The 23,838-nt window shown below is 40.2% G+C and overlaps 5 protein-coding genes across 5 annotated transcripts in view; 1 reads left to right on the top strand and 4 right to left on the bottom strand.

Moving 5' to 3' along the window:
* LOC140924551 (carbamoyl-phosphate synthase [ammonia], mitochondrial-like) overlaps positions 1–23,838 on the top strand; it is a 38,275-nt gene extending 14,437 nt beyond the window's left edge. Inside the window, exons 27-42 of the mRNA XM_073374571.1 lie at positions 53–194; positions 13,284–13,484; positions 14,516–14,626; positions 15,586–15,710; positions 15,952–16,021; positions 16,279–16,346; positions 17,207–17,282; positions 17,417–17,494; positions 17,613–17,720; positions 18,260–18,349; positions 18,715–18,885; positions 19,257–19,331; positions 19,458–19,556; positions 20,142–20,308; positions 22,706–22,835; positions 23,145–23,838. Coding sequence (XP_073230672.1) covers positions 53–194; positions 13,284–13,484; positions 14,516–14,626; positions 15,586–15,710; positions 15,952–16,021; positions 16,279–16,346; positions 17,207–17,282; positions 17,417–17,494; positions 17,613–17,720; positions 18,260–18,349; positions 18,715–18,885; positions 19,257–19,331; positions 19,458–19,556; positions 20,142–20,308; positions 22,706–22,835; positions 23,145–23,246 — 1,813 coding nt within the window. The 3' untranslated portion in view covers positions 23,247–23,838. The remainder of the gene's footprint in view (positions 1–52; positions 195–13,283; positions 13,485–14,515; positions 14,627–15,585; positions 15,711–15,951; positions 16,022–16,278; positions 16,347–17,206; positions 17,283–17,416; positions 17,495–17,612; positions 17,721–18,259; positions 18,350–18,714; positions 18,886–19,256; positions 19,332–19,457; positions 19,557–20,141; positions 20,309–22,705; positions 22,836–23,144) is intronic.
* On the bottom strand, positions 580–1,725 carry LOC140924588 (uncharacterized). Its single transcript, XM_073374604.1, has one exon. The coding sequence runs from the start codon at positions 1,664–1,666 to the stop codon at positions 926–928; it is 741 nt and encodes a 246-aa protein (XP_073230705.1). The 5' UTR covers positions 1,667–1,725; the 3' UTR covers positions 580–925.
* LOC140925143 (uncharacterized) lies at positions 8,285–9,098 on the bottom strand. Its single transcript, XM_073375101.1, has one exon. The coding sequence runs from the start codon at positions 9,078–9,080 to the stop codon at positions 8,349–8,351; it is 732 nt and encodes a 243-aa protein (XP_073231202.1). The 5' UTR covers positions 9,081–9,098; the 3' UTR covers positions 8,285–8,348.
* On the bottom strand, positions 10,881–11,663 carry LOC140924176 (uncharacterized). Its single transcript, XM_073374202.1, has one exon. It carries the CDS (start codon positions 11,661–11,663, stop codon positions 10,881–10,883), a length of 783 nt encoding a protein of 260 aa, XP_073230303.1.
* On the bottom strand, positions 20,476–21,306 carry LOC140924549 (histamine H2 receptor-like). Its single transcript, XM_073374570.1, has one exon. It carries the CDS (start codon positions 21,271–21,273, stop codon positions 20,476–20,478), a length of 798 nt encoding a protein of 265 aa, XP_073230671.1. The 5' UTR covers positions 21,274–21,306.

Genomic DNA, 23,838 nt, shown 5'->3' on the forward strand with positions numbered 1-23,838 from the left:
GCTATCAAGCAGTCTATAGTGCTTACTTTTTTCTCAATTTTTTGGTTTTCAGGGACTCCTTTTCCCAGGAAGACTTACTAGAAGCCAAACAAGCTGGTTTTTCTGACAGGCAGCTGGCCAAGCTGATAGGAGTTCAGGAAAGTGACATGAGGAATGAACGACTCAAACATGGTGTGAAACCTTGGGTTAAACAGGTATGTATTGTTAACAAGTCCCAGGTGGGTACAATCCCTTATTTGGTTTAAAAAAGTATGTGCTGCTGAACAGCGTTTGGTTTCTTAAGCAGGGAATACAGTTTTACTCTTTAGCGTCTTGAACCTGGCGGGTGTCTTTTTAGATCGAAGGGTGAAGGCTGGAGATAAATGGTCTACATTAAATGTAGACCATTTATCTCCAGCCACAAATTTTGTGGTACCAACAATTTTTTGCAAAAATCTTATTCCATGATGTTAGTTTGAAAAACTACTTAATTCTGTATGCAAAATAAAATCAGGGTGATAAAATAAGGACTATTGTCTTTTCAATAAATAGGGGACCAAAATGAGCAATTTTTGTCTTAGACAAGAGATCGGCAACTAATTCCTTCTTGCAATATCACTGCTCAATCAATTAATCACCATGAGAATTATATGAAATGGTAAAAACGATAAAAAACCTTCCTTATAAATATTAAACAAATTCTAGTTGTGAAAAATCTGCATGTTGATTATCACGTAGCCCAGCATCGTGACTGGTGTTGGGTGTCAGGGGCGTTGCGTGACGACAAAATATGCCTCACGTGCAGCCAAAAACTCAGAAAAAGGATAAAACTAAACCAACAGCCATTACGTTGATACCTAGTCTTGATTATTAAAGTAATAGATAATGTTACAAGTTTTAAAAACTTTTTTCGGTTGTGATCGGCCAGATTTCCGCTTCGCCAGTTTCATCCAGAAAAGCAAATAACAATACATGCGGCTGCAAAAACGACGATAAGAGAAAGCAAGATAATAATAGTTCTTTGAACTTCCCAATTTACTTGCCGGCCAATCGCTGTTTCTTTCATGCTTGTGGCAATTTCTCCCTTGACATTTTCATGGGGGAAAGCGGATGTTGGAACCTCGCAGCCCAAGAAATCACACAGCGGTTTCCATCCTTGTTTTACAATGTACACCAGTAGCTTCTCGGCTGGTACAATGGACTTTACGCGGTCATTGTGCATACGATATCGCTTCTTGAAAACGCAAGTCGGCTTGGGCTTTAGGAAAGAACCAAACAAAGCATGATAACAGGGCGACGCAACATCGTAAAACTTTCTACTAGTTTTCGACAGCAAGAGATGTGTGCGCGATATTAACTGATTGTTCTTCTCGAACATTTCCAGCTGGTTTACAAAACTTTTTACCCAGGAATCCTCTTCTCTTTCGCTCAAAATCACTTTACAGTCGGGAAAAGCTTCTAATATTTCCTCCCAGAAGAAATTTGCGGGTATATCCAAGGCGGCATCAGCGTTATGGTAGACTCTCTTCACATCTGGCTGAGCGCCATTTTGGAAAACATCGACCCAGTGATCTAGAAAGTCGAATATTTGTTCTTCCCAGTCAAACACCGTGAATCCAAGATACCGTAAAGCTTTGCAAATTGATTTGGTGCCGGTTTTTTGCAGCCCTACACAAATAACCTTCATATTTCACTTGTTGCGATTGTTTCTCGCCAGCAAGGTGTTAATCGAGCTACCGAGCTCGCAGCTCGTAATCTCAATTTATTGATTTATTGTACCCGAGCCACGGGTTCGGGGGGCGGGGGAGGGGGTTACTCCCACATAAAAGTAACGGGGATGCTTAGGGGTGTAAATTGCAGAATTAGGTTTCACTTGGGGTGTTTGGGACGGAAAGTCACTATATTTACCCATTCAGGTATCGCTTAGGCTGTGCATAAAGAAATTTACAAAAATTTGCCGTAGCACCGACCACACAGAAATCGTTTTTCAAGAAGATTCATATTTCAACAAAAGTATCAAGGAGATTATGTAGTACGAAAAACTAGAGATTTATAACAATGCTTTTGAAATCTAATTATAGACAAACGCAATCGATGTTAGCATCTTTAGCGCAATAAAAACCACTATATCTCTTATTTAGATGTCTTCGTCTAGCAAGTAGCTTCAGTCAGTCGAGTCTGAGCTCGACTGGAGAGAGCGAGTTACTTTCGCTCGCTTCCCTCGATTTTCTCGTTCGCGATCGCGTGACCATCCCATCATTTATTGGCCAGTGATGTGCAAATTATTTACCCTGCTTAATTGTTACAGTTCGTTTTTCAAGAAGATTTATATTTCAACAAAGGTCTCAAGGAGATTACGTAGTAACGAAAAGTAGAGATTTATGACAATACTTTTTGAAATCTTGATGTCTGTTTTATTATGTTCTCCTTTCAGGGGTCAGTTTAAGCTTGAGCCACACCCACATTATTCTCCCTTATGGGTTTAATTTTAATTTTCCGACAAGCATCCCCGTCACTTTTTTATGGGAGTTACCCCCGGGGCATTTCACGAACCAGAAGCGGGCCCGAGCGAGTCAGCCACGAGCCAAGCACAAGCCAACCTCGAGTAAAGTCCAGATGTTTTTCCTCCTAGAAAAGGTTTCCAGGCATATCCACGATTGCATCTGCATCCTGGTACATTTGCTTTACATCTGGCATGGCGTCATTTTGGAACACGTCAACCCAGTAATCCAGAAAATCGAACAGTTGTTCTTCCCAGTTATAGACCGTGAATCCAAGCTGTCGTACCAGTCTTGTTCATACCCTCGCGTAGAGCCTTCATATTACCCCTTGAGTCGGTCGTATCTTTGTTTTTCTAGGCCTTACATTGTAATTTGGTAGGCTGTACTGTGTAGCAGGCGTGAGAAAGAACTTGATAAGCGTGCCCCTTTCCCTACGGTGGCCCATAAGGGACATAAAAACCCAGCTACTTATTTTTGGGACATTTGAATGGTAAAACTTATTATTTTAGGTTTGCGGTTTTATTTTCATACCTACAATATTTTCCTTTGTTAAAGACCAAGTTTTAATTCCTTTTGACATTAATTTTTTTAAAAAACTCAAATTTTTTCAAAACTCAGGTTTTTTTTAAACTCAGATTTTTTTTTAAAGTACTCAGATGTTTTCAAAACTCAGGGTTTTTTTTTCAGAACTCAGGTTTTTTTAAAAAAATGAGTTTTGTTTTCAAAATCCAGTTTAAACAATGCGCATGTCATATACCTGTTGACCACGATTGCTGGTTCAAAGAAAATGAACAAAATGGCGTTGATGATCAATGGTTTTATCTGTTTTATGTTTCATTTTGTGCCTTTCACGTGGAACGAGCATAATGCCTCCGTACATTCCTGTGACATCAGGGAATTGTGTTACTTCAATCTTGATTGATTAACCGCCGCCTGGTAAGCTCAGTTGGGAGAGCGCCGGTCCGCCAAGCGGAAGGTCGCGGGTTCAAACCCCGGCCGGACCAACACTCAGGATCTTTAAATAAATGAGAAGAAAGTGCTGCCTTTGTAATGACATCTGCAAATGATTAGACTTTCTAGTCTTCTCGGATAAGGACAAAAAACCGCAGGTCCGGTCTCACAACATTTTCACTGATCAGTTCATGTGGAACGTAAAAGAACACACGCCACTGTTCGAAAAGAGTAGGGGACGTATTGACCCTAGTGGTGTGGCCAACCTCTCTTGACGGGTTGTGGGACGATTGGATAGGGATGGCACCTTGCATGGGACCTAAGAGTCCCGTTCGTGCCCATTCCCTTTGGGCCGTTACCTGTGTCCAGAAAAGCTAGTAGAACAAAAAACTAAAAACTAAGGCTACTCAGAAATCCTAGACTAGCTATGATTTCTTCTCCTACATAACCCTTTTGAAAAATGACCCATTATTGACTTGCCGCGATAATGGGTTTTATGATGAGGCGGGGCATTATCTTTCAGTGCAAGCTGCAGAGGTGGATAGTCAAGATAACGATAGCTGGCTAGGCACCACACACAGAGCGGGCTATAAATTCGTTAGCTTCGCTATCGCTCGCCCCCTTTTTCTGCCATCGCCGATCGTGAGCTGTTTAGCTTTTCAATAGTGAACTTATTTCTTTCTCCGACCCTCTTCCATCCCCTTGGCTCCTCCTCTGCTCTTGGTACTTAATTCACTGAATCAAATAACTGTCATGTTACACTAAGCGATGATTCTCGGTTAACGTGACACGTTAGCACTTGTAATTGGTTTGTAATAAACGCCACTTGAGTGGCCAAATTATTACAAATATGTGTTTCCTTCATTCAGTGAATTCTGGCCGCGTGCACGAACGCAATTATAAATATTTCAGTTTATTGTCTATATACCGGTAGCTGGTAAAACGAGCCGCTCTCGGCATAAAAGTACCCTTTTCAACTGACAAATACTGAGTTTTATTCCGTGTACGAGAAGAAGGAAGCGTAGGATTTCTTAGTACTCCAGGTTTGAAGTATTGAAGTAACATTCAATCAAAGAATTACGGTCAGAATTTCCTGATGTCACAGGAAAGTACCGAATCATTATGCTCGTTCCACGTGACGGGCATAAAATGAAACAGAAATGAAATTTATTTCTGAAAGAAATAAATAGTTTTATTCTTAATGTGACTGATTAATGTGTCATTTCTCCAGCTGCCAGTGAGGGGGCGTTCCTGCCATCCTGAACATTATATGTATGTTTGTAAGACATGAAAGCGAGACACAAAGCCTCTCTCCTCACTACAACAAGAAAGTTGGAAAACATTTTTCCATCCCTTCAGTTCCCTCCCCTTTTGCTCCACTTTCATCTCCCGGATGGCGGGTGTGCCCTCATTTTTGCTGGGATAATCTTTTGAATATCCCGATTTTCCTAGCTTGATATGCTTAAAGGAAATAAACGGCCACTATTGTGGCCAAATTCAAAAAACCCCTGAGTTTTGAAAACATCTGAGTTTTTTAAAAAAACTGAGTTTTGAAAAAAAATCTGAGTTTTGAAAACATCTGACTTTTTTTTTAAAAAAACCCTGAGTTTTGAAAAAAATCTGAGTTAAAAAAACCGTGCGTTTTTAAAAAACGGGCTGAGTTTTAAAAAAATGTTTTAAAATAAAAAAAAATTGGGCTTTAACAAAGGAAAAAATTATAGGTATGAAAATAAAACCCCAAACCTGAAATGATAAGTTTTACCATTCAAATTTCCCAAAATAAATAGCTGGGTTTTTATGTCCCTTATAGGCCACCGTACCTTTCCGCTCCTTGTTGTTTGTTGCTCGAATGCCTGCTACGCAGTCTATGATATTGGTTTCGGTTAAAACAATTAAACCCATTGGTGCATGCCTTTGTTTACATGTGGTTAAGAAGGTCAGATATCGTGATTTGTTGAATGGCGGAATGAATAATCCATGCCAGTGAGTGCCAGTTTTTCCATTATTTCGATTTTTTTATCGGGAGAGTGTCTCGAGTGAGCCAGCCTGTGTACAAACCCCGCCTTTCATCAGTCAATTTTTTTTAATTTGTGCAAAATTTTTCCACACTCGATTATCGACGGTGCAGTCATAGACGCGCCTTCTCCGATTTTTACTGATGGGAGGGGGGTCTGTACACAGGCTAGAGTGAGCCTGCCGACAATGGAATTTGAGGAAGGTACTTTTTCTCTTGTGTAACAGAAGAACATTAACTGCAAAGGACCGCAAATGAATATGCCGCAGAACATAAGATCTACAGGAGTTCTAATCAGCAAAACATATACCCAGTGATCATTAATCTGGAAAACTGATCATTCGACGTAAAAATGAACTTTGCAAGACATAAACATGACACCGACAGAGAACAGAAATTACGGAAAGTTAATCAGTTGTTACTTGATCACTGCTGTTTATAATAATTCCAGAGCCCGGAAAGAGTATTTCTTTTTAAAGTTTTTTTTTTAGGCGTGCGTCTTTCTCGGCCATAGTAGTAGTACTAGTTTAATAACAACGTCGAAGCAGAAAGTGGGAAGAAAAACGTAAGGATATTGTAGAACATAAATAAGTAAAGGAAAAAAATTGGGGTAGAATAACAACGTGTTTGGCCTTATACGTTAACCAATAGAGTATCGAAAAAGAGGAATAAGATTTCTAGACTTGTGTCTGTCCAATCACAAATAACAAACTGCAACAAGTGAAACTACAATAACCGCGATAATAGAGAGGATCCCAGAAAACGCTTTTAGAACTTCCCAATCCACTTGCGGCTCGAATGGTTCCATTTGCTTCACGGCAATTTCAAAGGATATTTGGTACAACAGACTGAAATTGTCAGAGAGGTAAATGTGCTAAGGATAAGCAAGGCCTGATTCTCTGCATAATGTGCTATGATCTTTCAACATCATTCAGAAGTGATTTTAAAAAACTAGAAGCATGCGGCGATGATGAAAAATTATAGCAAAACTTCGCTTCTTTTTGTGGGGAAAACCCAGGGGTACTCCCTATAATGGTCGGCCATACGGGAAGGCTCGGACCGAAATTTATTAGGGATTACAAAACTTTTTACCCAGGAATCCTCTTCTCTTTCGCTCAACGGGAAAAGCTTCTAATATTTCCTCCCAGAAGAAATTTGCGGGTATATCCAAGGCGGCATCAGCGTTATGGTAGACTCTCTTCACATCTGGCTGAGCGCCATTTTGGAAGACATCTACCCAGTGATCTAGAAAGTCGAATATTTGTTCTTCCCAGTCAAACACTGTGAATCTAAGATACCGTAAAGCTTTGCAAATTGATTTGGTGCCGGTTTTTTGCAGCCCTACACAAATAACCTTCATATTTCACTTGTTGCGATTGTTTCTCGCGAGCAAGGTGTTAATCGAGCTACTGAGCTCGCAGCTCGTAATCTCAATTTATTGATTTATTGTACCCGAGTCACGGGGCCGGGGGGAGGGGGGGCGGCGGAAGGGGTTGCTCCCATATAAAAGTAACGGGGATGCTTAGGGGTGTAAATTGCAGATTTTGGTCTCACGTAGGGTGTTTGGGACGGAAAGTCACTATATTTACCCATTCAGGTATCGCTTAGGCTGTGCAAAAAGAAATTTACAAAAAATTACCGTGACACTGACCACACAGAAATCGTTTTTCAAGAAGATTCATATTTCAACAAAAGTATCAAGGAGATTATGTAGTACGAAAAAGTAGCGATTTATAGCAATGCTTTTGAAATCTAATTAGAGACAAACGCATTCGATGTTAACTGACATCTTTAGCGCATGTACGTAGTATTTACTCTGCTTAAGATACGGTCCAGATAAGAATGATAGCAACAACGGCAACGAACATGTTGGAATGCAAAAAGGGTGCTAACTTTTCTATTGTCTGTACTTACTTCTGATTGGCTTAAACTGCAAAAGTTAACAAAACTTCATAAAGCAGTACATATATTCATCCTTACTTTCCAACCATCTTCCATATAACAAAATCTGGTCTCAGTTTGAATAACAAAGAAATCCTATGTGGGGAACATGTAAAATTGTAAACTTTTCTTGGCTGTTGTTTTCAACTCTTGTGACTGGTCAAAATCTTTTAACACAAAAAAACACCCTTTCAAAGTGGAGTGTAAATGTATTTTATTGCGTAAACGGCCGTCATATAGGTTTATGCATTCTCTGTGTAAAAATGAGAACATTCCTATGTGGGGAAAGCACCGTTGCCGCATGACAAAAGAAATTGCTGTCCACCTTACCCGGATCATTACTTAATTGTTACAGCCTTCGATTTTCAAGAAGATTTATATTTCAACAAAGGTCTCAAGGAGATTAAGTAGTAAGGAAAAGTAGAGATTTATGACAATGGTTTTGAAATCCTGATGTCTGTTTTAGTATGATCTCCTTTGCCACACCCACATTGGTCTCCCTTAGGGGTTTAATTTTAATTTTCCGACGAGCGTCCCCGTCGCTTTTACATGGGAGTTACCCCCGGGCATTTCACGAATCAAAAGCGGGCCCGAGCGAGTCAGCTACAAAACAAACACAGGCCAACTTCGAGTCAAGTCCAGATGTTTTTGTTTCCGTTTTTGTGTTTCACCAAGTTATTTTTAGATCAATAAACGCTTGAAATAAAAAAATAATAATTATCATTAAATTATTATTATTATTGTTATTATTATTAATTTAATATTATTAAATTGTGCATGGTTAATCTCTATCGCAGGACATTCAGTGTTCGTCATCTTCGCTTTTATTAAGATTGCAATTCGAGGGAAAAATAGTTCGTGCCAAGAGTTGTGCATGATTGAAATGATGTTATAGTCCTTACGATTGGTGCTGTATAACCAAAAGAATCAAGGTTTGTCGAAATGACAAGGTTGTTGTTCAATTAACAGTAAAAGCAAAGTATAAACAATGAAGCTACAATAATAACGATAACGGAAACGATCACAAAGACGGTTCTCTGAATTTCCCGTTGAACCTGCTGCCCATATCTTGTCTTTTGAAAGATTTCTTTGAGGAGTCTTCCTTGAACATTTTCATGGGGGAAAGCGGATGTCGGAATCTCATAGCCCAAGAAATCACACAGCGGTTTCCATCCTTGCTTTACATTGAACACCAGTAGTTTCTCGGGTGGTACAATGGACTTTACGCGGTGATTGTGCATACGATATCTCTTCCTGAAAACACAAGTGGACTTGGGGTTCATGGATCCAAACAAAGCAATTAGACTACAGTGTGCAACTTTGGTTACCGTTGTGCAGGTTTGCGATAACATATTTGCGGTGCGTGATCGAACATCGTTTATTGTTTCTAGTTGAGTGACCCAGCTTCGTATCCAAGAATCTTCATCTCGTTCGCTCAAAATCACCCTACAATCAGGAAAAGCTTCCAATATTTCCTCCCAGAAAAGGTTTCCAGGCATATCCACGATTGCATCTGCATCCTGGTAGATTTGCTTCACATCTGGCGTGGCGCCATTTTGGAAGACGCCAACCCAGTAATCCAGAAAATCGAACAGTTGTTCTTCCCAGTCATAGACCGTGAATCCAAGCTGTCGTAAAGCTTCGGAGATTGATTTAGTTCCAGTCTTGTTCATACCCGCGCATATAACCTTCATATTGCCCTTTGAGTCGGTCTTATCTGTGTTAGTTTCCTAGGCCTTACATTGTGATAGGTTGAGATGAGTGCTAACCTTTGTGATATTGGTAGGTTGTACTGTGTAGCAGGCGTGAGAAATAAGTTGGTAAGCGTGACCTGTTGCGCTCCTTGTTGTTGTTGCCCGAATGCCTGCTACGCAGGTTATGATATTGGGTGCGGTTGCAACAATTAAACCCATTGGTGCATGCCTTTGACGGGGGGTGACAGCTCTAACAAGGGCTGTTTCTGGAGAAAGACAAATTTATTCCGGGAATCTGGAGATTTTGCCGGGAATCGGGAAACCTGGGAAATTTCTCGGGAAATATGAGATATTTTCGGGACATTGAGCAAAGATTTGATATTACGTGTTATCAAACAATATATATACAGTGATATGCACTGTATGCACCCAGTGTATGGGCTGTATTCTATGTAATTTGACACTTGAAAACGGCTGAACTCCCCATGATATGAAAAGACCAATCAGCAACGTTTCCAACTAAAATAGCATGTAGTTCAAGTGCGATTGACCACGTGCAATCCCCAGCGGATTGACACAAGAACCATACCGGTGCAATGCACATACTATCAGTTCACACCTGATCCCATCATTCATTAGTTCAGGGGTATTTTTACTCTGCACGTTAACGAGTTTTAAGAGCACATTCCACTGATTGCATACTAGAAAACTTGAAAGAAGTACGTAAGAAGTATGTAAGAAAAAAACGAAACTCATTTAACCTTGTTAAACACAAATGAGGCCATAAAAAGTAGTGCGTCTGTGAAGACTCTTTAATCATCCTGATCTCGTCGGGCTCCTTCCGATTTTGCTCGATCCCGAATCCTGATCAATATGCGTTCGGGATAAGAAAATTTCAGATTTCGACAGTTGTTCTGAAATTTTCAAATGAATTCTTATGATACTCATACAATGACACCACACAGAGTATACTTAGCTGAAAGTGATATCCAGAGCAATTTCAAAAACCGCACAACTTGTATAAAATAAAATTGACTACTTCTACGCGAAGTCACGCCAATAAAAATAAGCATAAAAAGGACAATTGATTTAGAGAACATTTTGGACAGAATTTGTCCTCTCAGAACACTAGAAATGGCATTTCAGAGCACCAAGATTTCAAAATTTTCTGGGGGAGCATGCCCCCAGACCCCCCTAGTGGTTGGCCCCTTCACTGCACGCCTGATTCATCGATGATTAGCAAAAAAAAACATTTTATATACTTAAAAAGTTTGACAGTCTTAGATAATTAACAAGTTACATAATTAACAAGAAGCTGCAAAAAATCTCTAATCTAAATTTTAATTTTAATTGTTAAAACAATTTTGGGAAGTTAAACATTTTTGGGGAATGCCACCGAAAAATTTGGGAGGGTCAACAAAATTTCCGGGAGGACATAAAGTTATTCATAGGACTGCCCAAACAGCCTTTGTTAGAGCTGTCACCCCCCGTCCTTTGGTTACCCTGAGTTCCACAGGATATTTTTTTGTTACCGATATCAAACTGTGAGCACGGTTTATTTCATATTAGGTATTTTGACAACGGACCTCTGGAGCCAGGGTAGCCTTTGTTTACATGTGGTTAGGAAGGTCAGATATCGTGATTTGTTGAATGGTGGAATGAATGAGTTAGCAATTTAATAATTAGATTTCCGAAAACCCAGAACACAGTGAATAAGGGCAGCAAAAGTGTACAAAATGCTTGGCCTCATACTGTACCATCAAAAGTGGTATAAAGTTTTCTGTACCTTGACTACCTTGGTCAGCCGTGTTTTCCAAGGTTCTGATCCAATTCAAAAAATGAAAAATAGCACACTGCAACAATTGAAGCTACAATAACCACGATTACAGAGAGGATCCCCGAAAATCCTTTCCGAACTTCCGAACTCACCTGCTGACGTAATCGTTCCATATTTACTGGTTTTGTGAGGATTTCTCCTTTGATATTTTCGTGTGGAAAGGCAGATGTTGGAACCTCGCAGCCCAAGAAATCACACAGCGGTCTCCACCCTTGTTTTACATTGTACACCAGTAGTTTCTCGGGTGGTACAATGGACTTCACACGGTAATTGTGCATACGATATCGCTTTCTGAAAACACAAGTGGACTTGGGGTTCGTAGAACCAAGTAAAGCAGTAAAGCAAGAGTCGCCAACGTACCTCAACTTTCTAGCAGTTTGCGATAGCTTGTACGCTATAAATGCTCTTATTCCCACGCTAGCAGCCTGGATCATTTCAAGTTGGTTTACCCAACTTTGTATCCAAGAATCTTCATCTCGTTCGCTCAAAATTACTTTACAGTCAGGAAAAGTTTCCAATATTTCCTCCCAGAAAAGGTTTCCAGGTATATCCACCACCGCATCAGCATTCTGGTAGACTCTTTTCACATCTGGCTGGGTGCCATTTTGAAAAACATCAACCCAGTGATCCAAGAAATCAAGTAATTGTTGTGGAACTGCATCAAAGACCGTAAATCCAAGCTGTCGTAAAGCTTCGGAGATTGATTTAGTTCCGGTCTTATTCATACCCGTGCATATAACCTTCATATTAGCTCTTTTTCTGTGGGTCACTTGTGTCTCTACAATGACATTGGCAGGATTAAAGGTGAAGATTTATACAGTCGCGTGACGTTAATTGATTTCGGTAGCTGCACTGGCCGCCTAAGGGCAAATCGTTGACGTGTTGTTTTCATTTTGCGTAGCTGTTACGCGATTTTCACGGAAAAGGTATCATTCAATCATGGGCTGATGAAAAAATTGTAAGCAAAGCTTCGTCTTTTATAAAAAGGGTCTCTTTAACGGTAAAAGAACGCATCGATTTGTGGAAAAAAAGAAATCGTTTTTCTAAACTCGTTTTTGTTCTCTCTTGTCTTGAGAGAGCCCGCCGACAATGGAATTTGAGGAGGGTACCTTTTCTCTTGTATAACAAAAGAACGTTAACTGCAAAGGACCACAAACGAATATCAGAATATGCCCCAGGACGAAGAATCTACAGGAGATCTGATCACTAAAATATATACCCAGTGAACAAAAAACCGGGAAGCTGATCGTTCTACGTGAAAATTAACTTTGCAGAACATAAACATGACACTGATAGAACCCAGAAACTACAGATGATTATCAGTTGTTACATGCTGTTTAGAGAATAATTCCAGAACTCGGAAAAAAGTGTTTATTTTAAAAGTTTTTTAATAAAAACTTCGAAGCAGAAAATGGGAAGAAAAACTTAAGGACATGATATTACAGAACATACAAATCAGTCTGTACATTTTAAGAACATTTTATTCCACATGTTTTTAAGTAAAGCAGTATTTAAGGAAACAATTAGGGTAGAATTACGCGTAGTTACTAAAACATGGAGCGACCTAAAACCACCTAAAACCATCTACAACCACCTAAAACCACCTACAACCACCTCAAAAAATTCAACAACCACCTACAACCATCTACAACTACCTCAAAAACATCTACAACCACTCGCAAACAATCTAAAACCATCTAAAACAAGGTTGTCGTGGAAAGCCAGAGACCGTGAATCCAAGCTGTCGTAAAGCTTCGGAGATTGATTTAGTTCCGGTCTTGTTCATAGTGCTTTTTCTTTGGGTCACTAGTTTGAAAGTTTGAAACTGTTTGGGCCATTTTTTTGCCCCATAAAGGAATACCAACATGGCGTCTCCATACAATGCTCTATAAATTTGTAAAAACACATTTCGGAGTATCTCGCATAAGGACAATGGCACATGCCTAATTCTTGATGAGGCTTTTTAAATATTTGTCTTCTTTTATTTCACAGACAATGGCCTTTAAATGTTGAATGGTCCGGGTGAATGGTTATGATTTTTTTGGATGGCGTGACCGTGAAAACCACCAATTGGATTTGAGAGTGGTTGAAAACTTAAATGTGTAGGGATTAATTGGAAAGAGGATTGTCCTCAAGGCCTTCAAACCCTGACCCTGTTTAACACAAAAAACGTTCATTTCGCTGCCCAAGTGCTGCCGCATTTTGCTTCGCTTACATAATAAATTATATTTTTAAAGAAAAACTTGCATCATGGAATTAGATTTTGTGGAAAAAATTGTTGGTAGCACGCGTTTATCATGATGGTGATGATGTGTTATGTACAGTATCCAAAATTTGTTGATATATCTGTTTGATTTGGTCAAAAGATTGATACAATGGCAGCCGAGTACCCCGCCAAGACCAACTATCTATACATGACGTATAACGGACAAGAAAACGATCTCCTGTTTGACGATCAAGGTGTCATGGTTTTGGGCTGTGGTCCATATCACATTGGCAGCAGTGTGGAGTTTGATTGGTGCGCTGTGTCTTGCATCAGGACCTTGCGCAACCTGGGGATTAAAACGGTAAGATGATTTTGGAAAAAGCTATAGAGGTCTCTTAGGCTTAGGATGCAGTATCACCAGAATGCTTCCGAGTTTTGGCGAAAACTATTTGATTGTCTTAGGGTTGATTTCCATCGTCGCGTAATTTTTACGTGCGTACGTGTGTAAAATAAAAACAGAGGCAATGCATGAAAGGTCGCTCGTAAGCGCAAAGTTGAATCTCGCTCAACTTCTCGTTTAAGCTCAGCACTTTTTATCTTGCCTCTTTTATTGACGTGATTAAAATTTACGTGCGTTAACGTGCGTAGCCAAAAACGCGTCAGTGGAAATCAACTTTTAAGCTGCAAGCAAGCCACAATAAATGAGCGATTTTTCCGAATAAAGCCCTGTTGTGCTTTAAAACGTTGGCCCGAAATCAGGGACACTACGCATTAATATAGTGAGGGTAGGCCGATACTGGTGACTGGCATTAATATAGTAAGGATAGGCCAATATTGGTGACTCACTAGTCAATACAAACACCACTATTGGATTTACAAGTACCGTTAAATCTTGGTGATAATGCCCTTGTAATCCTGTTTATTCTTGTTGTTTGATAGTAGCAAAATAGAGTTTCATAAGTGAACTGTCTTTAACAATTATTCCTCGAGCGCGAATGGGCTCTGAGTCAACAGCCCATGAGGCCGAAGGCCGAATGGGCTATTGACTCAGAGGCCATGAGGGCGAGAGGAGTAATTGTTTTAGTAAAATCCAACTAGTTGGTCAAAAATATCGAGAAAAAAAATTTAGCTAGTTAAAGCTAAACTTTAATCCTTTTTTGCCGCCAAAAAGCCCTCGCTTTTCGCTACTAGTGGGCTACAACATATAGCCTAGCAGTAGCTCAACCAATCAGAACGCAGCATTGATAATAGACCACTAGTTGGATTTTACTAATTACGATTAACCAGTTGCCTTGCAAATCCATCGTGAAACCATTTTCTATTGTAGTACTTTTTTGGCTGAGTGTTTGTGTCTCTTTTTTATCATTATTGTTATTTCTTTTCTCAAACTAGGTTGTTGTCAACCATAACCCCGAGACTGTAAGCACTGATTATGATGAATGCGATCGACTTTACTTTGAAGAGCTTTCCCTTGAAAGAGTCTTGGACATTTACCAACAAGAGGTAGGAATAACAATGCTGAAGAATCACCCAATGCCAGTAGAGAAGAATTTGAAAAATGATAAAAATAAATGGCAATAATAATAAGATAGCTATTTCGAAGTTTATTTTATACAAATCGCCTTAAGAAACGCACTTAGTAATTAGGTACGTGAAAAAGCAAGCAGTCAGTAATTCGCCACTTTTGAACGAGAGGGGAACTGGAGCCGAAATGCGTCCCGCAGTTGCTTCTGGGAAACACTGGGATCGGTATTGGCAGGGTTGACACAGTCTTGTAAAGTGCTTGAATTCCATTTTTCCGTGAAATTCGTTGAATTTTCTTCAACTTTAAATGTAGTGGCCTGGAAAGTGTTTTTTGATGCTTTTAAAACAGAATATAAATCATAGCTCACAGAATTTAAAGGTTGTTTACATAAAGTGCTCAATGTGTTGTGCAATAATTAACTATCAATTTAAGACAAGTGAACTGTAAAATGTAGAGAAGTTGGTCAAGCAAACAGTTCAAGCCTTAAAGTCTTATTAGAATAGACTGAGGATGTGCATTTTTGTACTATCTGTGAAATTATATTCCTGGTAGGTGGTCCTTGAAAAGTCGTTGAAAAATGGTTGCATTTTTTGTTGTATGAACCCTTTATTGGGGACGCGCCGGTCAGCTATTGGCCAATTTTTTCGTTGTCCCCGGTAACAATCCCAAAAGTCTTTGTGAAAGTTTACTCGCCCCAGTTTTCTTGGCGTTTCTAAAGTGACGGACCTGCCTGTGGACTTTAAACTTCGTGGACGATAGAGTAAGCATTGAAGGGAAACCTGTTGGTTAACACTCTCCTATGATATTTTATTGTTCAATATTTGTGCAAAATATACCTCCGAGTACTTTTAAATCTTGACTCTGAGGAATCTAAGAAGTCATAAATGATTGAGGTTAGGAGTCAACAGTTCATTGTTTTTTTTTTGTCATGTTACAGGTCTGTAAAGGTGCTGTTATCTCTGTCGGCGGTCAGATTCCTAATAACTTGGCTCTTCCATTGTACTTGAACAATGTTAATGTCCTGGGTACCTCTCCTCTTATGATAGATGCTGCGGAAGAAAGGTAACCTGACTTTCTACTTTAAACAACAGTGAAAACCCTGCTCCTGCCGATGTGGGGTTTCATTTGAAGCCGAGACTCGGGTACCAGCATCAAAGTACTCTGAGCACAGTACCTGCCTTCAAGCAAAGGAAAAAGGCTGACTCTCAAACCAACTTTTCCCGCCTACTCAACCATGGGCACCCTTCTATTTTAAACAATAGTGAAAACCCTGCTAGATCTCAAGTGTTCATTTTTTCTGCAGATCTCGTTTTTCTGCTATACTTGACGAGATGGGTATCGGACAAGCGCCATGGACAGCTGTTTCGTCAGTGGTTAGTACATGTACCAATGTAGGGATTTGGTGTTTGATGTAATAAATCAAAAACGAGTGCGAGTGTTTGATTTGTTTCTTGTTTGCTTTTTTAAAACATTTAGTAATTCTAGTAGAAATTCCTTTGCTGGTGACAAGCATCAGGTCTAAATCGCCATCACATTTGTGTTTTCTTTTTTCCCTGTTAAGAGTAATGGAGAAATATCGATAAAGTACAGTCGTGTATTTTACAATTTTTCTTTGTCTATCTTTTTCAAGGAGGATGCACTGAACTTCGCTGCTACTGTTGGCTACCCATGTCTTCTAAGACCTTCTTATGTGTTGAGGTATCAGCTAACCCTTTAAGCCCTAAGATCAAGATTTGAATTCTCATTTGTTGCCCCTATTCATTTCCAACAGAAGTGGTGAGGAGAAGTTGATAAAATGTCAAGCAAATTCATCTTGTGTGATCATATCCGTAATTCTCATGACTACTCTGTTTTACAAAGCATTGATATTACAAGGAGAAATTTGATGCTGGTCACTATTAGGGCTTTTAAAAAAGGGTTAAACTACATTGAATTTATAGTGACTAATTACAGGCATATCGTCTCCCAAGAAAACTGGTGTCTGTTAAGATGCGATTTTTCTCTCATGCAAAGAATGGCAAAGATTTTTACTCGCTAATGTCACAGAAAATAACACTTGTCTCTGCACGTATGATCTTCTAACGTGTCCTAACAGCCATCTTTGCAATGAATTACGGCATATCGTCTCCCAAGAAAACTCGTGTATGTTGAGATGCAATTTCTCTCCAATACAAAGAATAGCAAAGATATTTACTCGCTTATGTCACAGAAAATGACACTTGTCTCTGCACGTATCATCTTCTAACGCGTCCTAACAGCCATCCTGAGGCTACGTTCAAACGGCAACGGGCGACGTTTCGACCGGCTGAAAAATAACACCTTAACACGCGAGTTTTCAACCGGTCGTTTTGGATATTCATCCCGACTAGCTGATGGGCATTCTTTATACGTAAGGACAGGCAGTCTTCGCCCCAGCTATCTGCTTCTGGTTCTCTTGGACAGCTTGTAGTCCGTGGCCAAAAATCTTAACCAAGCAGTCTTCGAAAACCTCTTTCTCGACCCTTAATTCGTGCAAACTTGGTTTTATTTTGACACGGGCTGTTTTGTTCCTTATGTAGTGGTTCAGCCATGAATGTTGCTTATGGACCTGTGGAGTTGAAGAAGTTCTTGGAAGAGGCTGCCAGAGTTTCTCAGGTAGATTTTCGTTTTCCTGTGTGCTTTTGAAATCTGCTACATACATTTATACCAGTAAAATGTTTACGGCCAAAAAGATGTTAGCTTAGAAGTTAGAGTAGAACTAATGGTATAAACTGTTGATGTCCATACAGGACCACCCGGTAGTGATGACAAAGTTTATCGAAGGTGCCCGAGAAATTGAAATGGACGCCGTCGCTAAGAACGGAAAGGTTTGTGATGTTTGACCATTTTCTGCTTCATGTTATCTTAACTACTACTTGTGTTCTAATGGATCATCTCTGTACTCACAGCTCTGTTTTCTTGACTTTGGTGTCTTGTTTCTTCCAGGTTGTTGCTCACGCTATTTCTGAACATGTGGAGAATGCTGGTGTTCATTCAGGAGATGCCACACTGATTTTGCCTCCACAAACAATCAGCGAGGAAGATATCCAGCAGGTACGAAAGTGGGTGGGGCTGATCACGTGCTGCTAGCGGCTGAACGCAGTATGGTTCATGTCAATAGCTCACGAATGGAAGCGGTCAGACAGGCGCCATGAGTTTGAGGGTGTCCACGTGATGCCAGAAACCGTTGCAGATCTAAAGCTCAACTGGCTTTTAATTCTAAGAGGCGTGGCCAACCACGTGTCCCCTTTTCTATGCTTACGAATTTTGACAGTCGGTATCCGCAGTTAGTTCTGCGGCCTTTTATAGACTATGCGGGGAGATTATTTCTTGGATTTGCCTGGTATCGTTTCACAGAGCAACGTGTTCGTTAGAAAGCGATTGAACGACTAAACTACTTTCACGCCTTATTATACATTTCCAATGAAATTTAGCTATATTTGTTAGTTGTGCCACAGGGAATACCCAGAGAAAATCCTTTGAAACACGTATGAAAATCAATAACACACTAAGCCAACGTAGATACTACGACGTTTTCTGTGTAGTGGTTGCGTTTTGCTGATCTTGTGGGATTTTAACTGTTATACTTTCAGGTCAAAGAAGCCACCCGAAAGATTGCAGAGAGATTTAACATTTCTGGTCCGTTCAACACTCAATTTTTAGCCAAGAACAATGATATCATGGTACGTCCGCTAATTACGTTTATGTGGTCTGTGATTATATTTACCTCGTGTTCGATATTGTTTTACGATTTTGTTCCTGTGAATCGGTTTTAATTTCCCTCCTCCTGGAATCTGTTGCATATTCTCTCGCTTGTGTCGCTAAATAGAAATCTTTCCGCGTTTATCGCCCTTGCCATCTGGTGAAGCTGGCCGCGTAGTCAGTTTTTTGGTGATAATACATTCTTTTACCAATGATCAAACTTGTTTGCTTTGCTATCATTATCAAGACACTCATCACAGATCTTCTTCTCGGTATCAAGCTTTGCAAGTCAATCTAATTCATGCGATGAAACAGTCACAGTTTTGTTTCTTTTTTGTACTGTCAGGTCATCGAATGCAATCTGCGTGCATCTCGCTCGTTTCCTTTCGTATCCAAGACAGTGGGTACGGACTTCATAGATGTGGCAACAAAGATCATGGTGGACTATCCCTTGCAAGAACATACCCTTCCCCATCTGGACACGCCCCTGCAGCCATCTGGATATGTGGGCATCAAGGTTTGTCCGCGCATTCTATTCTTGTTATTCTGTTTAAACTTTTTATCAGCAACCGCGGCAGGACTAGCTTGACTGCTGAGCGGGAAGTGGCGGGTTCGATCCCCGGGGCAGACCAATATTCGGGATCCTAAAATAACTGAGAAATGAAGGTACTGCCTTTGCCCTGCAGACGGTTATACCCTGATGTGGCTTAGATGACCACGTAGAAATGGTGCCCCGTGATTTCAACTCGGGACGACCGAGAAACGATTTCAGGTAGAGGTCCGAGAGGAATTCGAACCCAGAAGTTCGACTCGTAAACCACTCGGCCCACTCTTGGACAACCTTGACAACTAGTTCCTATTTCTTAACTCGTTGGGTATTCTTTTCAGGCGCCAATGTTTTCATGGCCTCGGCTGCGTGACGCCGATCCACTGTTGAAATGTGAAATGGCCTCCACTGGCGAGGTGAGAAAAAAAAAAGAATTGCTTTAGGCGGAATTGAATGTAACCGCAGACTTTGATTCTTTGACCATAACTTTCGCGCCAAAATCGTTGTTCCAAGTAACTTATTTTGGCGTCGTTTCCCTGCAGGTTGCTTGTTTTGGCGCGAATGTTCATCAGGCGTTTCTCAAGGCTTTGATGTCAACTGGCTTCCGGCTTCCTAAGAAAGGCATTCTGATTGGTATTCAGGTACGTTGATTGACACTTTAGCGCTGCTCTCATTCAATCAGGCACGTGGGTCATTGTACAATTTGATTTCCTCACCCGTATAAAACGTCTGTACCTTTAATTTACTCACAAGATTTCTCTAGGGGAGGGTTAAGAGGGAGTAGACAAGATTTGTTTTATTCTCACGTCATTTAAGCCCCCTCCCCCCCGACCCGACCCCCCTACATGTAAGAATCTCGCCCCAGTTCTACTCCCTCTCCACAGACCCTTCGTCTAACAGCTGACACTTGAACACAAGACTATCTTTCTCGAAATCCATTCCACGAAAAACACTATGTAAGAAGTCGAGGATAAGTGAAAAGTTTCATTCATGCCTCTAAACTTTATTTTGTCAATCCAAGCGTCGAGTTGGTACCTTTGGTTTCAGAAATACGGAAAGATTGGCAGCTCGGGTTATCGTAGGCTTGCGTTTTAACTCATGTGAGAAGGGACACACTATTTAGCTAGACAACTTCGTAATCGTTGTAACGCATAATACCAAGGCTAGATTATCGTGAGTTTTATATACATTAATTTAATGGCTTTATATTTTCATGTTTTGAACAGCAATCCTTACAACCGAAGTTCCTTCCAACAGCGAACAAGCTTCATAAACTGGGATTCACGCTGTACGCTACAGAAGCCACCTCGCAGTATCTGAATGAACACAATATTCCAGCTCAGCCAGTGGAATGGCCGCTTCACAGTGCTGGAGTAAACTCGACAGCTACCAGGTAGATTTTAGTCGCTGCTTTTAACCATGCATGCCTCTTGAATAAAAAAAAAATCAGTTTTTTCTTCGTTACTTACGAACTCAATTCCCTTAACTCTTAGAAAAGCTGCCACAGTGACCTTTGTAGGAGAAAACTAGCTGTTTTCATCTCAGAGGGTGGAGGGCGGGTTAGTTTTCCTCTGTTTGTCTGCGTAGTAGTTTTCTTATTATCTTTAAAACTGCAGTTCGAAGTTCGCGTAAACGCCAACAATACAAAACTGGATTAATTGACGAGTTCATAAACAGCACAGTATTTGTCAACTCCCACTCCTGTCCCTGAAGTTTGCTGTGGATAGTTAAAACAACCATTCCCGTGAACATTGGAAAATAACACAGAATCATACAGATGTAATATATAAAAGTGTTTAAAGCACTTCTCTTCCATCGCGCGATGTTCAGGTTATGATCAGAACTGACATTTCGCACTGTCTGCTGTTGAAAATGAATTAGAAGCTGATGTCTGCGAACAATTTGATAAATTCTGATGTACAAAACAGTAGAAACCAAGAAGCAAATGGCAATTCCAGGGACAAAGGCCATCCTCGCGTAGGTTCTGTTCCATACGTAAAGACATGATGCAGAGAACATCAAGAACCAAAGAGTTAGGGATGTACATATTGCGCGCTTATCCGTCATCAGATTCGGGTATCGCAGATGATAGTGAAGAGCAAAAAACCGATCTAAGCTTATCGCTGTCATTGTACACAAAGAAACACCACAACCTAAAGACGATAAGGCGTCGAATGCATCTTTAAATCCCTGTTCAGGGTTAAGTTGATATGCAATGTAAACCGGTTGTACCACCAAGCCAACAAGAAGATCTGAGACAGCGAGACTGCACAAGAATAGTATGGACGGTGAACGAAGAGAAGGAGTTGTTAATATCGCGACCAGCACGAAAACGTTCCCAATGATCGATGGGGGCATTAGCAGAACATTAAGCAGACAATTCGTCACGATAAAAATATCCATGCTCTTTCAGATTTTTGACTCGAACGGTAGCAAGTAAGTTTTCATAGTTCAAGGTTTCCCCGTGCTAAGAATTTAATACACCGCGAAAATGGGGCGACTGAAAGACAGCTATCAATAACTTGTGGTGCTCTGTGTCATTTTAAAAGCATTTGTCCCTTTTTGATTCACTCCTTCATAGCAAGTGTAATCAAACTCCCTGGAAAGTTGAATTGAGAAAATCGCACAGGGACAATCACTTTTATATTATTTCCACCCAACGTGATTACACTGGTTGATAGCAATATAACTGGCTTTGTTTTGTCCCTTTGCAATAAAAAGAAATATAATGAGAAATTGCTTAGAAATCTTATCTAAACAGTGTTGACAATTATTGCTGTGGCCACTAAAGGGAACGAGAGGTCGTGTTTTTTTAATAACCGCTTTTCTATACCCGGGCAATATAATACAAAGGTACATTGTACAGAAATAATATTAATTTGCCTTTTAAAAATGAACATCTGCTAGGACAGAAATTTAAATATGCTTCATTAACCAGGCTTGTTCCGTCAATCTATTATTTTTTCCGTTTATTTATTATATTTTATTTATTTAATTGATTTATTTTGTGGACAGAGACAAAGCCAATTTTTAGCTATCTTGATCAAAAAAGCATTGTCATTAAAAGAACCTCCAAATATGCTCTTGCGGTAAAAAGCGGTTAAACCCGAGTGGGCAAGATACATTGGAACTTCTTTCTAACAAAATATGTGGAAAAAGCCTTTATATAAAGAACCCTTGCTTATAGCCATTCCCAGTCCCTTAGCCATCTTGCCCTCTAAAACAGACGAATCATAACACATTATTCATTTCATCTTGGCTACGCAGCCGTATAGCAATAGTTGTTAGGGAGTTTAAGATGCCACTATGGCGACGGCAATGGCAACGAGAACGTCAAAAAGCAATTGGTTAAGATTAGCAAAACAACAACTCTGCACGTGCATCACGCTTTTTGTAAATTTCTTTGCCGTCACTGCGCGACTACGACGTGAATTGCCTAATTTCACGTTTTATCGACAAAGTAAACATACGACGACGTATCTCTCTTACTCTTTGTAAACCTGGATATTTTCTTAAGAACTCAACTCCAGGAGAGTTCGCCTACATAAAACATAGTGACCGAGTTAGGATAATTGCGCTAAAGTTTCATAGATCGAGAAGTCACTTTTTAAGCGACGTTTTTGCCGCCGTCGCCGTCGTGGTATCTTCAACTCCCTGTTAATGCAGTTGTCGGCGGGTCATTATGCATAAGTTCGGTTATCTCGTGTCTCACGAGAGAAACTTCGCTATTCATCGTGATGTTTCGGCCGCTCACAGCTGTTCTTCATCATGCGATGTTGTTATGTTGTAGATTGATCCAGGACAAAGTCGTTGACCTCGTTATCAACCTGCCCAATCAGAACACAAAGTACATCAAGGACAATTACCTTATAAGGAGAGCGTCTATCGACACCGGTGTCCCGCTCATCACAAACTTAGAGGTATGACGTCATTCTTCCTTTCAGGTAGCAACCGTCCAATGACCAGATCTGGACATCTAAGAATCGCCTTATTCAGAATATTAAACAGCACCACTGGAGAGTGCTGCTTAATAGCTTTCATTTGAATGGTAACAACATAGGATTTCATCCAGACTCAAAAGTTAGAACCACCTTGTACAGCATAAAAAACGGCACCACAGGAAACCAACGAGCTAACTGCTCTCGAGCGTCCACAACTTTTCTTTCTACGTTATATATTTCATTTCCTTTGTCGCGTTAATCTTCATTTCCTGTCACTTGTCTGTTTAGGTTGTAAAGATGTTTGCTGAATCTCTCTCTGGTGCTGGCAAAATAGAAGCGACATCTTTATTTCATTACCAGAAGTCTTCCAAAAGAAAAGCCACTCCTTGAAGAAAGAAAACTCAACTTTAAACCGTAAAGAGAGGCAAAATTGCTGTATAATGATGTGGACAAAACTATAAAGCCTATAGTTCAGTCCAAATATTGGCTGTCCTCCTGAAAAGGTCCTTGAATTTTCTTTAGCTAGAAATTCACGAATCTTGAAACGGAAAGAGAGAAAAAATGAATTGTGCACGTGTAAACACAAAAGAACGCGTAACGAAAAAATAAGAAAGCCCTCTTTTCTTCCCCATGCCTTCTCTATCCGGCGCTCTTTTGCATCTCTTGTGTTTCGTACTCTCTCCTGTTTAGCGTCTTCCACTGAAGGGGGCGGCAAGCTTTAATAGCAATGTACACGGTTTTTTACCTGCCATGTCCCCGGTCTCCCGCGTCCCTCCATGCTCTTGCTTGGAAGGCTTTGTGTAATGGGAAGGATGTTTTGTGCAACAGAGCCTCGGAATGAGGCAGCAGTATCTGTTAACAGTGGAAGAAGTTTTCAAGTGTGAAACCCTTAAAAGAGAATAAAATGAAGTATGTTTAGAAAAGTAAGTTATGGTGTAGATGTAAAATATCCTTACAATGACTAGAAATGATTATCATTGAA

This window comes from Porites lutea, chromosome 14 (assembly GCF_958299795.1).
Source record: "Porites lutea chromosome 14, jaPorLute2.1, whole genome shotgun sequence".
Lineage (NCBI taxonomy): Eukaryota > Metazoa > Cnidaria > Anthozoa > Scleractinia > Poritidae > Porites > Porites lutea.

Coding starts and splice junctions, on each gene's coding strand:
- LOC140924588 (XM_073374604.1), bottom strand. CDS start 1,666: ATGAAGGTTATTTGTGTAGGGCTGCAAAAAACCGGCACCAAATCAATT.
- LOC140925143 (XM_073375101.1), bottom strand. CDS start 9,080: ATGAAGGTTATATGCGCGGGTATGAACAAGACTGGAACTAAATCAATC.
- LOC140924176 (XM_073374202.1), bottom strand. CDS start 11,663: ATGAAGGTTATATGCACGGGTATGAATAAGACCGGAACTAAATCAATC.
- LOC140924549 (XM_073374570.1), bottom strand. CDS start 21,273: ATGCCCCCATCGATCATTGGGAACGTTTTCGTGCTGGTCGCGATATTA.